At 42.4% G+C, this 15,246-nt stretch overlaps 1 protein-coding gene across 6 annotated transcripts in view; it reads left to right on the top strand.

Moving 5' to 3' along the window:
• Positions 1-1,546: 1,546 nt before the first annotated feature.
• fmnl3 (formin like 3) overlaps positions 1,547-15,246 on the top strand; it is a 54,942-nt gene continuing 41,242 nt past the window's right edge. For all 6 annotated transcript variants that reach the window (XM_088992946.1, XM_088992938.1, XM_088992929.1 and 3 more), the window contains exon 1: positions 1,547-1,959. In XM_088992946.1, coding sequence (XP_088849072.1) covers positions 1,846-1,959 — 114 coding nt within the window. In that variant the 5' untranslated portion in view covers positions 1,547-1,845. The remainder of the gene's footprint in view (positions 1,960-15,246) is intronic.

Here is a 15,246-nt window from a genome sequence, read left to right as displayed (position 1 = left end):
ACAACATTTTGTCCATCAGGTCCACTGCTGTTCCGTCGCCGAGTCCGGGAAGAGAAAGAAGCCTGTCTGCTCTCTCAGAGGCCGACAACGTGAACCGTCGGAGCAGCAGGTGTTTGAGCGCTGCATATTTTTTGCTCGGTGGAGGTGCACGCAAGAGAGGCAGCACACGACGAGTCGTCTGTTCGTTGAGAGACGCCACGACCAGATAATATTTCGGCTCATCTGTCGTGACGCCTCGTAGGTGGAAAAACGCTTCCACATGTTGGAACCACGAAGCCGGGTCGCTACTCCAAAACTCGGGCAGCTTCGCGGCGTAGGCGGCAACTGCGAGCTGAGGCGCCGGTCGTGGCGGCATGGCCGTGGAAGATATCTCTTCGTCTGCTGTCATGAACATTTCGAACGTCGGGGTCACCAGTGTAGCAGTTGAGGAATGAGAACACACGGTCGATTGGAGTACGTCTTTATTCCAACTGCTAACAAGGAGAAAGTGAAGTAAAACCGAAACTGCAGTGAAATATATGTGACAATAAACCCGCCCCCTCCCGTACACCTGCTTGGTGAGATGCCCGGTCCCAGTGCCCGCCACACTGGATATATTTTTCATATTATAAACCACATTATAAGGCGCTACAGTAGAGGCTAAGGTTACACACTACTTTTTCTACGGGGGGAGGTGATGGAGTGGCTCGTCGCAGGCTCTTCTTTTGAAGAAAATCAAGTCTTTTAGGTGTGCCTTATACACCGGAAAATATGGTGTATACACATATATACTGTCTGCATATATTTCAGCTTCTAACTGAGCATGTGCTGAATTTATTCAGGAAGGGGCTCGCAAAACTAATTTGTTAGCCCGTTGTCAGGAAAATGAATCCAGGTTTTCCTTGTGTGAATGACAAGGATGACACATTTTTCAGGCAAGATTATGGTCTGCATCCTTTACACACAATCTATATTTTACAGATCAAATGGAGTGACATGGGCAGCTTTTTCCACAATTAAGATGTGGGTATTAAAGTAATGTGGTCTCTTTAATCTCTATGAAGTGTTGATAAAAGTTATTGTGAGGACATGGAGATGGTTGTCGAGCAAATTGGATAATTGTTTCAAATTAAAAATCTGAAGTTGGTGATAAGCATTATCTTTTACGATCTGCGGAATATATGTTGGCCTTGCACTCGCCCTCCAACGAAAGACGAATTATGCCCGTGTGAAATATGGTTTAAGGAAATTTCTATAGAAGAGTTAATGAGGGAGACATGGGGTTTCAGGTATTCAACGCCTTGTTGAGGAAGGCCAACGTGCAATAAACTTTTAATACCAGCAAGTGGCGACAATGTGCTACTTGTGTCCAGCTGCTTTCGTCAATGTTGCTGCAGATGTGCAAGGCGGGGCATTGCCGAAGGTGTGATTGACATAGCATTAAACCAATAGCCTTGTCGTCCTTCACATGCGGGGGTGTGTCTGACGTTAGAAGCCACGCCCACTGTGTGGAGCCTAATCAGGATCACACTACAATAATGAATGGAAACACGTCGTCGCCAAGAAAGAAAGTCAAGCAGTGACTTCTCAAGTGCGGCTCCTGATTTAGTAAAGCGGAAACTTGGACCCATGGAGGAAAGCAATATCGAAGAGGAGAGGACTAGAAACGCATGAATAAATGGCATTTGGACTGAGCACAACGAAACGACTGCACTGTCAGTTTTTACGTGGGAGAAGTGGAACTTTTGGATTATTACGTTGATCGCATCATTGGAATACTCAAGAAGATTTTATACGTCTGAATTACCCGTCTTGGATTCACTTTTAACTGTTTTGCAAAGTGCGCCAGGGTTGCGAGAAAACAAAATGGGTAATATTGAAAGTATTGACGGCCAGTCAGAGATGAAGCATCACATTCTGCCCCTGAAGGTGCCCATGCCGGACCCCACCGAACTGGAGGAGAAGTTCGCCATCGTTTTGGTGAGTTGTGGAGCTTCTGAAAACTAACGCAACCACTGCGCTTAACTTTGGAAACGCAAACCCCACGTGTGTTCTGTCGATTATATTTTATTGCTCGTGGAAGAAATGAAAAACGTTCACAAATTAAACTCAATGATTTTTTTTTGTATTTGAAACGAGACTTGTGTTGGCCCTCCCCTTCTACCGCCTGGAATCCCCCCTCCTTTCCTGTGGTTCTTTTGTCTCCCCCAAAAGTCAGACAACTCAGCATTTGGCTGAAACTGTGAAACCAGCACGGTGCAGATAGCGGGTGGGGGGCGTGCAACACCCTTCCCCAACACACATAAACACACTAGAATAAAGTCGATCTCGTGCAATGATGAGCTCTCAGTCAACAGCCTCTTCAACTGTCAAGTGACACTGTCAATAGTGTGAAAATTTCGGGCCTTTCCCAAAAGGAAAAGTGACACTTTTGGTTTCTCCGGGGTGTACTTCTCCTGTTCATAACAAATTGTAGACTTTTGCACTGTCTCCTATCACTTTATTGTAACGAGAGGAACTTCTGGTTTAACTATCTGTCTGCCCGTCCATCCATCCATCCATCCATCCATCCATCCATCCATCCATCCATCCATCCATCCATCCATCCATCCATCCATCCATCCATCCATCCATCCATCCATCCATCCATCCATCCATCCATCCATCCATTTGTTTTTAAATGTGTACATAAACTCCTGCTTTCATAAACTCCAGCTGTGCAAAAATGTGTCCACTCCAGTGTGCCAGGGTTTTTGTCATTGTCACTCGAATTCTAGGACCCATAAAATATTGCGTTTTAGGACTACATAAATATTCAATGCAGCGTAAGAAACCTTAGACCAGGGGTGTCAAAGTCATTTTTTTGCCGCGGGCCACATTGTAGTTATGGTTTCTTCTTGAGGGCTGTTATGAATTTGGAGAAGCCATTAGAATGTTTAATCCCCTCCACATATTACATATAGAGCGCACAACAAAATAATGAATAACTAGTTTTCAAATCTGAAGTCAAGAATAATGACTGTCACTGTGGTTTACATCCAAAAATATGACATTTTGGTTAGGATTTTAGGAAGCATAATGGAGCACAAGTTTGATTTGCTTTCGTGAAAATGATGTGGCGGGCCGGATTTGGTCCCCGGGCCTTGACTTTGACACTAGTGCCTTAGACTCCCTTTTTCATCAGAAAAAAAGAGCTAATTCCTGAATTATATGGGTCTGGAGTTATATGAGCTTGAAATGAGGAGGGCTGTCCAAAATACAATGCAGCAACAACAATAATTGTAATAATTACAACAACAATACAGTAAAGTCTCGTTATATCGATATTCAAGGGAGTCCGAAAAAATATCGATATAACCGGGACTATCGATATATCCGACCCTGTTGGCATGTAATTTTCTCAGTGCGTGCATAGAAATAGTATCGATATAACCGGGACTATCGATATATCCGATATCGATATAACGAGACTTAACTGTAATAATAAATAATAATACATTTTATTTTTAAGTGTCTTTCAAAATTCTCAAGAACACTTTACAGGAATAAATACATACATAAATACATACATATTTATTTTATATAGCGCTTTAACAACAGCTGAAGCTGGTACAAAATGCAAAGTGAGGAAGCTCTTTGTATTGTGAGGAATAGAAGACCCTCTCTGTTCATGCTATTTAAATCCATATGGCAATTTAGTATAGAAGAAAGTACAGTAATCTATGTCTGGAAAAAATTGGACTCTATAGGTAACCGTGGACTAGCCATTTTACAATGACACGAAAATAAAGACATCACTTGGAGGGCCATTTCTAAATGAGATTTGCTCTTCAAAAATCCATTCAGCACAAGTTTTTTCCTCAAGCTAAGATGAGAGTCCGACACATTACAAAAAAATCAACACCCACTGTTTGACTAATTTCCATGACTGTAAGTTTTTTTTGCATGTGACAGTTTCACGCACTCTGTAGTCATGGTGTCGTCTTCAAACAGATCTTTAAATCCGCATATGTAATCTACAAATTGCACATACACTCGCAACTGCAAGTTTCTCACTGTTATTATGTGTGGCCACAAACACAGAAGATTTTTTGGCAAGAGGGTAGTAGACTCAACATTTATGTTGTGTTTCTGTCATAAATTCTCCGCCCTGCAACCTTGTTTAGCGACATACGTACTTCCTTTGTTTTGTGAGAAAGGACAAAAATCTTGTATATTTTAGTAGTCTTATCAAACAATGGCGACCTGATTGCTTTTTGCCGGAGAGATAACAGTAGATCACTTGAGGCTCTTTGTGCATTTTCAGGAAATTCTGTTCTTTCATCTGGCTATGAGTTTGAGGCGTTTTATTATTTTTTTCGACTTTAACCAAAATATTCTAAATTACGCTAATTACTTCCTGCTGCATGTTTTTGTTGCTGGCATCAAAGCAGCTACTAGAAGTAGAGTGTTTTGACATTTTGACATGCTCTGTTTCTCCCATTGGCGGTAACACTGCCTGTTGCATGATGCTATTCTGATGCGAATGGGAGAAAATGAACGTGTGACTGCCCATCCTCCTGGACAGAAGCACAGAGCCCCCAGGGGGGATGACAGCAGCCCACAATGATGTCATGTATGCAACAGCCTAGGCCCACTGTAGTCATCTGGCTGCCCTAATGACTCGCCCAGGACCCCTCCACAGTAGACGGTCCAGGAGGAGTTGGATTCCTCCAACTAAATGCAAGCCAAGCTCGGAATACTTTGTCTCTGCTCTTCTTTTTCACCTCTCGTTTCTATCTCCTGTGTCTAGAAAAAGATTCATGGCATTTTCCGCCCTTTGCTTTGCTGCGTGATGTTGAATCTTCGTCCCTTTTTGCACACTGGCCACTTCATTAGGGGCAATGAAGTGGGCAATCAGGGCCAGCCATAGACCATAATCAGACAAACAAAAGAAGTGATCAGATTAGCTCCAGGGAGTAGTCCACTGCTCCCCCCAACTTTAGAGCAGAAACCTATCAAAGCAGAGGTCTTGCACCGCCACCTCTGTCCATTGGGGATATATATACACTGTATATAGAGGGCCAGAGCTACCAGCACAAATCTAGTTCGCTGACTAAGCTTTTTGGATGAGGAGCGAAACGTCCGACTCATTCAAAGAAGTACAGATGACGGCTGAAGAAACCTTTTCATCAATGGACCACTGCTGTACGACCGAGAGCTTACACAGACACTTCATTAGGTATAATTGGACAATCCAATACAAGTCAACTACTTCATTTTCCGGTGTATAAGGCGCACCCCAAAGCCTTGATTTTCCTCAAAAGATGACCCTGCACCTTATACGCAGGTGTGCCTTATATGTGAAGTAATATTGAGCCGCAATAGGTCTCGCAACTCCTGTCTGCAGCCAGCGACTCCATTTCCCCCCATGTAGAATTAGTAGTGCAAAACCCCAGTCACAACTGTCGCGCCTTATAATGTGGTGTGCCTTATATTTGGAAAAAGTTTGAAAATACACCATTCATTTGGAGTGTACCTTATACTCCTGTGCGCCTTATGCACCAGAAAATACAGTAACAACAATTCACATTTGGGTCGGCATCAAATTGCGCACCTGTGTAGCTGAGCAGAAGAATGAGAAATGGCCACCACCAGAAGAGCTAATGTTTATTCACTTCACGTAAATTTGCTGCCAAAAGAAGACCAGTACAATGTCAGCTATGGTTGAAGTGGATCCTCCCCCAATAGAGCTCATGAAAGTTCCAGGACTCTCTCAAGCTATTTTTAAAACGATAAACTAAAATTTTCCACTTCAATATGAGCTGAATGATCGAACAGCATGTCTGAGAAGAAATTTTGTGCTGTTTGCTTGGCAAAGTGAGCAAGAAGAGGCAACAGCAGTGGCAGGCCAGACTGCTCACAATTTCTTGAGGGGGAGGGGGGGGGGCTTTGATTTGGATGCAAAATATTAATTTTGAGGCACTGGGCTCGGGACTTTTCCGACACAGCTCATCCCGGTGCTATTATTCCAATCAAAGTTGTTCCCTTTCTGATGGGAGGTTCTTTTATTTGCCTGTAGCAGAACATCTTCATGGTGCCTCACCATGTTTGGCTTGAACTCTGGGCTACATTAATAGGCCCAAGTCTGCTGTCCTCGAAGCCCCACACCCATCCATCCATCCATTTTCCAGACCGCTTAATTATCATTAGGGTTGCAGGGGGTCGTGGAGCCTATCCCAGCCATCTTCGGGCACTGGGCGGCGGACACCCTGAACTGGTTGCCAGCCAATCGCAGGGCACACAGAGACAAACAGCCATCTGCGCTCACACATACCTAGGGACAATTTGGAGTGTTCAATCGGCTAACCGTGCATGTTTTGTGAATGTGGGAGGAAACCGGAGGACCCAGAGAAAACCTACGTGGGCCCTGGGAGAACATTCAACTCCACACAAGGAGGCCGGAGCGCGTCTTGAACTAACGACCTCTGCACTGTGAAGTCGGTGTGCTAACCACTCGACGACTGGCCTGCCCTCACACCCAAAACATTATTTCATTTATAGACCAGGAGAAGACTCTCAAAATCTCCTTACCAGCTAACTGACTTGAGTCGGTGAGCACAACTGTCTTTTTTTCAATGTTGACCACAAAGAAAATGAGACTCCACTCCCCTCCACTTCTTCAAAACACAACAAACAACCAATAAATCAGTTTGCATGCTCATCCCCAGTTTGGCCTTTGCTCAGCTGCATTTGTAGTTTTTCCAATCCGCTGGTTGCTCTTACTCACTTCCTCAACTGAAACACAATCTCTGGCCCATTCAGCCAGTCAATGTTTCCTAACTCCCACATTCCCAGATCTCACCACAGCTCCAAAATAAGCTTGTCCATATGAGTCGGCGCTTATGGAAATGACGTGAGAGGAGTGGCTGGTACCTCGAAAGGTGCGCGTCTGGCACCGGATTCTCTTTCACCGTGCCGTTCACTGCTGGATTCCTGCGGTTGAATCGGGACTCAAGTTGCAGGAGCACTCGCAGAGGGAAAATTCCCTTTGAAGAGCGTGGCTGCCTGCCACTGTTCTCCATGGTAATGACTTTACCATCATTTGCTCTTTTTCTTTTTCAGCAGCACATACGCATGCTGAATTGTTTGCCCAGAGAGCTCTCTGGGCACAATTTTGACTTTTTGACTGCTCTTGAGAGGACCCTAACTGATTGGTCACACTGCTGCATTGGCGGCTTAGCTATTGACATCCATGCGTGGTCCTCTCCAGGACGTTCAATGTTGGTTGGGTGACTCACTTGGTGCTTCTTCACATCAGAAGAAAGCTGCGGTGTCTGATAAGTGGAACTAATGAAGTCAAGATGCTTGAAGTGTTTAGTGAGCATAAACCTAGATTAGTGTTAGTTATTGCCCTTCATTTCTGTGCCCAACTTTTTTTCCCTTTCACACACACACACGCACACACGCACACACACACATCACATGACTTATACTCGGTTTTTTTCTGCTTGGTGTTTGTACATCTGGCTCAGGCACCCACCGCCGCATCGTCAGAGGAAGAAGGGGATTATGGGAGTTGGGTGAAAGCAGTAAAGTCTGGCTTTTAGCCGTCACCTGGTTATGCGCGCCTTCAGGCTACAATCCACCAAGTGGGCCGCATTTTATGGGCACTTTTTAGTGCTTCTGTAATTCTGTCCTCCTCTGCGTTATTTAGAAAGCAGAGGTCAAGTTAAGGTACACGCACATGGAGAGCTTTGACATGATTCGAGTCTCTGATTGACACGTGCCTCGCCAGTGTGTGTGTGTGTGTGTGTGTGTGTGTGTGTGTGTGTGTGTGTGCACGCGCTCTTGTTTCTGAATGGTTGTGGGGAGACAAACAGTTTACACATTACACAGTCAGATCCTGGGGACCATTTGAATGTCACGATTTGGTCTGGAGACTCCTGATTTTGACCACAATACTCACAATACTCACCTTATAAAGCAACTATTGACACAATACAGACATACAGTTCATTTGTAAGGTGAAACAAAAGAAAATGTAAAAAATAATACATGTTTATACTAACTGAATTTATAAATAAACAACGAAAGCTGACAATTGACAGAAACAAAAATCCTTATCTATACACGAGAGCTGGCATTTGCCAAAAATGTTAGTTTATTCAAGCTGTAACTTGTTTGCTGTCTGTTGGCTGTCGATTGGCTATCTATTAGCTAGCTAGTTTACGAACTATCTATTAGCTATATAGCTAGCTAACTATCTATTGGCTATATAGCTATCTATCTAGCTAGCTAGTTATATAATTAGCTATCTATTAGCTACCTAGCTTTCTATCTATTTGAGTTGAACGGTGGCGTGTGTAGCTGCTGCTGCTCACCCACAGAAAAACTTATCCTGTGAATGTAAAGTGACCTTGAGAGTTTTGAAAGGTGCTTAGAAATCAAATGTATTATTATTATTATTATTATTGGTGCTCATCATACATGATGGACAGCTACAATGTATGTCTGTGTATGTGTGCGTGTGTATGCAGCAGAAAGTTTGTGGAGGGTGTTCAGCCGCTTGGATGCAAGTGCAGCCTGCAAGACAGTAGGTGAGAGGAATGCTTTCCTCCTCAGTACAATAGACGGACTGTCAGTCAGTCTTGTTTTTGGAGGGACCTTATGCCCTGATGCCGTTTGTACACTTTCTTTTTTATGTGAAATTATCATACACCAATAGCAGATTTATGGACCGCTTCTGCTGTGTTTATGTGTTTGTATTATTTTACACAGTTTGAGACAAATTGTTCAAAACCAAAGGCAGACTTGTCTTTCCTGTGTTTTATTCTGCCTCATGTGCTGTACCTCTATCCCAACACAGTAAGGCATTGTGTTTTTACTCCTGCTCTCTGGGTGACCTTTTGTCTTTTTTTTAAATGGTCATCCTGTCAATGAACGTGGCCGACATGGGTAATTGAGGCATTCGTGTACCTGCATTCTTGTCATTCCTTGTGAATATCGTCCGTCGGCGGGGGCTTTCCTCAGCCCCGCATGGACACACAGACGAGAACAAACAGGATGTTGGCCTCAGCAGTGAGGGAATACTTCCTTTCTTTGATTCTTGAGCAATCCCTGCAGCTATTTTTAACTCATTCCGTCATGCTGCGGTTCACATTTCCTTGATTCTCCTTGCTTTTAGGTGCCAGTTGATTAGAGGCCTCACCCTAAACTGCCTCACAGCTTCGTTTACAATCCATTACGAGCTCCATAAACATGTGACTCTATCAATACGGTCAATTCACCATATTTGTTTTGTGATGACTTGGCCTTCAAAAAGCCTAGTGATGATAACAATCTTCAGCCTTTCACCCACTTTTTATGGCCTTGAGAAGCTAGCAAGTGGATGGTCCATGTGGTGAAAACAAATAAATAAATAAAATAAAAAGGCAACAGGGTGCGAATGTTCCCTTTCTCATCAAAACTGAGACAAGTCCTCAAATTAAGGATAGTGATGAGGGAGGAGAAAGTGAGACAATAGACCCTAAATGTGTAAAGGATTTTTATTGTCTTTGACTGACCAAGCAAATGGCAATTTGACACTTCCTAACTGAACTTAAGAAGAGACGCCAGCAAACTTTTGAGCCATTTGCATTTGTCCGCTGCTTGGTGTTAGTTAATCGATTGAATAGTTCATCATTCAATCTAACAGTAGATGCTCATTGGAATTGGTAATTACAAACTCATTATCGATTGAATGTTAACAGAGTACTATTACCAAGAGTTTGTAAGTAGGAGTTAGACTGGCGTTTCACTGTTTTATTCACACCTTCCTGGAATCTCAAAAATTAGGGTGCCACTTAACACAGACTTATATCCTCTGTCCTCAAAGACATTGTATTAGGTTGTTTTTAGCCTGTAACACACAAAAAACAGTTATGATAGCGTTCCGTTATAAACCTCCTTCCAAAAGGTGAGTTAATGTTGACGTCATTCACATTTTGTCATTTTGAGTACAGCCATTAAAAAAACGCAGATCAGAAAGTCTACTTTACAATAATGCATATACAATGACACTTTAGTGTTTGTTTATATAGATTTGCGCAGAGTCTGGGCTGTTGAGGAATAGGATGAGAATTCGCAGCAACCCCGATAATAATACAGTAACAATCATCAGCATGGAAAATTGATGGATCGTGCAAATAATCAGAGGCCACTCAATTCTTACTGTCCTTCCATTTTGATTGGCGGTGCCTGAAAAGGTGTTCAAAATCCTGCTTGAGTCTGGATACTTGGCCTTGACCCGTTCTCCATTATTTGACTGAAGCTCCACCATTACAATAAATAGAATGGCCGACTCTTTTCATTTAGCGCTCTCATCTGATGCAGCAAGTGGCTTCGCTCTGTCTTCTCTTCAACTACTTGACTTTACACTCAAAAGGTCATTGTTGAGTTAACAATTTAAGTGTTGATGATACATTTGTCAATAAATGACGTGTTGATGGATGGCTAAATAAGCATGTGAGTGTCTATTCTAGTGTTTTTTTTTGTAAATGGGGCGGCCCGGTCATCAAGCGATTAGCGGTTTTACCCCACAATGCTGAGGTACCTGGTTTGATTCCGTCTCTTGCCTCCCTATATGGAGTTTGCATGCTCTCCATGTGCTTATGTGGCTCTTCTCCGGGTACTCCAGTGTTATTCTTCATTCAAAACAAATATGCACAGCAGGCTGATTGAACATTCTAAATTTTCCCAATGCGTTAATGTGAGCGCCAGTGGTTGTTGGTCTGTGTGCCCAGTTTAAGGTGTTCCCCCCACTTTCTGCCCAAACCTTAGGATTCCTGTGAAGATAAGAAAATGGATCCATATTTGCAAACATGAATTAAGAGACCCCTTTGGAGCTTCGTTTTTGTTTGGTGACAGTCTTGTAGCATCTTTGTGTCAGATTCCTGCTTTGTTGTGACCACCGAGTTCAGATTACCAGTCCAAAGAGCAATCGCCTGATCGGATGTCTGCTTAAAGAAAGGGTGGTGGTGTTTTCTCACACTCTCAGCTTTTACATCTGCGCTGGGAAAAAAAAAAAAACACCTACAATTCCTTTGCATGTTGTTCAGCTCGAGCTGCGAAGATACACATGGTCAGATTGCAAAGTACAGCTTTAGGAAAAAATTGCCATTAGTCAAGTTGGTCTTTTTTTATTAACTAATTCACTGCCAGACGTGCAAAAATGTGTTCACTCCAGTGCCAGGGTTTTTGTCGTTTCACTGAAATTCCAGGACCCTTGGAATATTGAGTTTTAGGACAACATAAACATTCAATGCAGCGTAAGAAACCTTAGACTCTCTTCTTTCATCAGATAAAAAGAGTTAATTCTTAAATTATATGGGTCTGGAGTTACATGAGCTTGAAATGAGGGTGGCTGTCCAAAATACTATACATACATATTGATTTATATAGAGCTTTAACAACTGCTGAAGATGGAACAAAGCCCCAACATGGAAAAGAGGGAAATTCTGCCCCCTTGTGGTAGGAAAAACATTGTCTGAGGTCTCTGCCGGCGCTTTATCGGCGACCCCTGCAAGAAAAAATTCGGGAATGGCGTTCTATGTCATATTTTCAATTCCCAATAAATGTGGGAATGGCAGTGAATGAGTTAATCTTCTGACCTATACCGGATGCACTAGTAACGTTGTGACGACAACAGATCACAGAGCTTTCCTCATTTCCTCTCATTGTTTTTCCGTAGCCAGGATAAGGACAAAGTCAAACAATGTCTTGGTGATTCATGAATAAAAAGCCAGCTTGATGCAATGTATGTAAACCAGAAGATGTTGGGCTGCTTCACATTGATGTCATATGTGTGATGTCATTGTGACGGTTTACCGAAACAGTTGACGTCCTCGCTCACGTCAGCCATTGGTTCCATACATGTCCACGCCGTCATCCTGGGAGTTGGTTGCGTTGGTGTCTTTTTGTAGGCGTACGCTGCTATTTATAGCTCTATCTTTTTTCAAACTTTCATTTCCCCGGGATGCACTTCAACCCAATCACTTTTGTTTTCGTTTCATAGTCGACAAGCTTTGCAAGGCTTTGGGTTATTTGCCATTCTTTGCGTATTCTTTGAATATATTCTTTGTAAATTTGCTGCTACATGAAAAATAATACTCTCGAACTTGTATATGTTTTAGACCATATTTGAAGGATTACTTTTCATGAAGAGTATTGTCATGCCATATGAGCTACAAGGTTAATTTCCAGGTGAAAATATAAAGTGATGAAAATATGCCCAACTTTACCCTTTCCAATACAAAGTTCACAAAGCGAGGTCTCCTAGAGATATTGAAGGCTCTTCATTAAAAGGGAATGTCATGAAAGGCTGCTTGTCAATCTGTGTTCTGTTATTGACTGACAAGAAGTCACCCAAAAAGTTAGTCAGGATAGACTGCAGCCATAATGGGTTGAGTTTGATCTGAGTTTTATTTAGGAATTTAAGATGCGGCCAAGTCAAAATGCGATTGCACAAAATGTAAAATCAATCAATCAATCAATCAATCAATCAATCAATCAATCAATCAATCAATCAATCAATCAATCAATCAATCAATCAATCAATCAATCAATCAATCAATCATTGGGCAGTCTGTGGCAGGATGCATGGCTTGTGGAGCCCACGATGGGAAGAAAGGAGCGTCAGCGCAGAGCGCCGATGTGTATGTGGAACTGTCGCAGCTTGGAATTGAAGCGGATTTACGTGGTGCAGCAGCTGTGAGACAGTCTTTTTTCGTCAATAGATGCTACAGCTTCATGTTTGCTTTCAACATTTAGCTTGTAGCAGACGCGCATATTTAACCATGTCGTCCCTGATCCACTGGTGAAAATGACGCTTTGATTATGTCCTCTTTTATGTAGAACTGCTTCATGCAACAAAGAGGGTCCAGAAAGTGCTAAAGACCGAATGACTGTTTGTGTCATTGGATTGGATTGGATTTGCCTTTATTAGTGTTGTCGTGGAGTGTTGTTATTAGTTTATTTGTGTTGTCATGTTATTAGTTATTTATTTATTTTTTGTTCTTTTGACTTCAAGATGGCGCCGCGCGAGTGGCTGCCTTTACAGCAGCTCCTGTATTTGTTTTTTTCGGTCTCCCTTTCCTTTTCTCTTACTTTCGTAACTTTGCTGCTGTTAAATGTAAATGTCTCCATTGTAAGACTAAAAAAAGGCAAACCCAATCCAATCAAAGACATTGCAGATGCTCCCCCCCCCCCCCCCAAAAAAAAAATGCGCTCACGTTTAGTGTTGCATTCTTACACCTAGCCGTCTTCACTGGGTATCATTGATCCTGGTGAGCCCTTATTTCCGGGACCCCACCCTGATGAGCAGACTCTGGGAGTTGTTTTGGGTGAAGCTGGCCGTCTGCGTCCGCTCTGTCCTGAACAGTATAGCCGCCCACTGTTTTCCCCATTAAGCTGATGACAGCCACGTCTAGTCTGTGAGAAAAAGGAAACACACTTTGCAGTGCCAGCTGTGATAATGGACCTGCTCGCAGAACACTGTAAAAATATATTCAGAGCCAATATGGCGATGGAAATAAATGAAATAAGAGTCCTTTTTTTGCTCAAGGCCAAAGGTCAAAAAGATAAGTTCAAGGAGGAATTATACAATTCAAAACAATTCCCAGGTGTTCTGAAAAAAAATCTCTGACAATCTGTCAAAATGCACCAATAATTACAGTACTCTAAATATCTGTTTGTTAACCTCTCTTTCATGTTACGTACTTGTTTTTTTTTTTTTTTTGAGGACAGTTCTGTCTCGTTCCAATGCATAGTATGGATTTTATTACCATAGTGAATGGGTGGGGGGAGTTAAAGGTTGGAACCAGGCAACTACCGACCCATTGTATCTCTCATGGAATGATAGGTCCCGTTTTCATGCTCTGCTCAAGTTTCGCACAATTTACGGTCAACTGTGTCCACGAGTGAAGTTGTTTTTTTTTTTTGGTGGGGGCTCCTATTGTGAACACTGACAACTAGCAGACAGGGTACCCCGCTTACTGCCCAGAGCCAGCCGCAAGAGGCTCCAGCATGACATTTGAGAAGATAAAATGGTTAGATAATGAATGGATGATTTGTTCCAGGGTAGGGGGTGTTTGCCCCACCATGTCCAAACTGAAAATACAGTGATAATTAAGCTTACAAACGCTTTAGCTCGCAAACTTTTTACCTTACGAACATTAAATTTACGAGAATATAATCTTGGCATACGAACTAGTTTTCGGCGGACGAACCATACCACACAGCGCCACGGTTGCTGGCGAACTAGTTTTCGGCGGATGAATACCAAACCACACGGTCGAACAGCGCCACGGCGGCTGGCAAACGAGAATTCGTCACCACATTTCTTTGAGTGCAGGCGTGGTTTGTTGTCGACTGGAGTACTTTTGCTATTATGGGACCGAAAAAGACCCCACCACAGGCTAGTGTTAAGCCGAAGAGGCCAAATAAGAAAATTGCGGTCAAGCAGAAGAAGGAGATCATCGAAAAACAGGAACGAGGTGTGTGTTTGTGTGACTTAGCGTCCCACTACCAGTATGCTAAGTGGACCATTGCTACGTGTGGCTAAGGGTGTTTCTGTGTTGTCTAAGCAACAGTCTCAGGCAGTAGAAGAGGTTGAAAAACTTCTGTTGATTTGAATTAACGAAAACCAGTTAGCAGGGGACAAGCAAATAGGCAAAATAATGTGTGAGGTTATTATCGCATAGAAAGCACGGCAACTTCACTTAGAGCTCAAGAGGCAACTACATCAACGACCATCACAAAGGTAAATAAAATGACTATTAGACAGTATACTGTAGTTTATTTCTTTAAGTACAATACAATAGCACATTTATTATACATAAAATAAGATATATTATGTGTCATTTTAAGGCTTATTTAGTTAAAAAAAAAAGGTTTTATGGGGACCAGGAAACTGATTATTCTCATTTTTAATTGTTTGCTATGGGAAATTCATGTTTGGAAGACACACTTTTCGCCTTACACACACTTTCTGGGAACCAATTAAATTCGTAAGCTGAGGTAAGTATTTCTCGCGAGCTGGATTCACAAATGACGACTTAAAATCTCCTCATATTTTCATTAAAAGCCAGAGAACAAAATATTTTCTTGGTTGTTTGGTTTCATATTTTAGGGCTGGCATAGAAATGGAAAAGAAACTGTAAATTCGAATAAAAAAAAAAGCCCGAAGCAGTTGCTCAGCTGACTATTTTTATTCACGTAAAAAACGCAGCTGAAAATAAATTCTGGATT

Source organism: Hippocampus bargibanti, linkage group LG01 (genome assembly GCF_051943395.1).
Source record: "Hippocampus bargibanti isolate YZ-2025 linkage group LG01, ASM5194339v1, whole genome shotgun sequence".
Taxonomy (NCBI): Eukaryota; Metazoa; Chordata; class Actinopteri; order Syngnathiformes; family Syngnathidae; genus Hippocampus; species Hippocampus bargibanti.
Note: the sequence above shows the minus strand (reverse complement) of the source record. Positions and strands in the feature narration are given on the sequence as shown.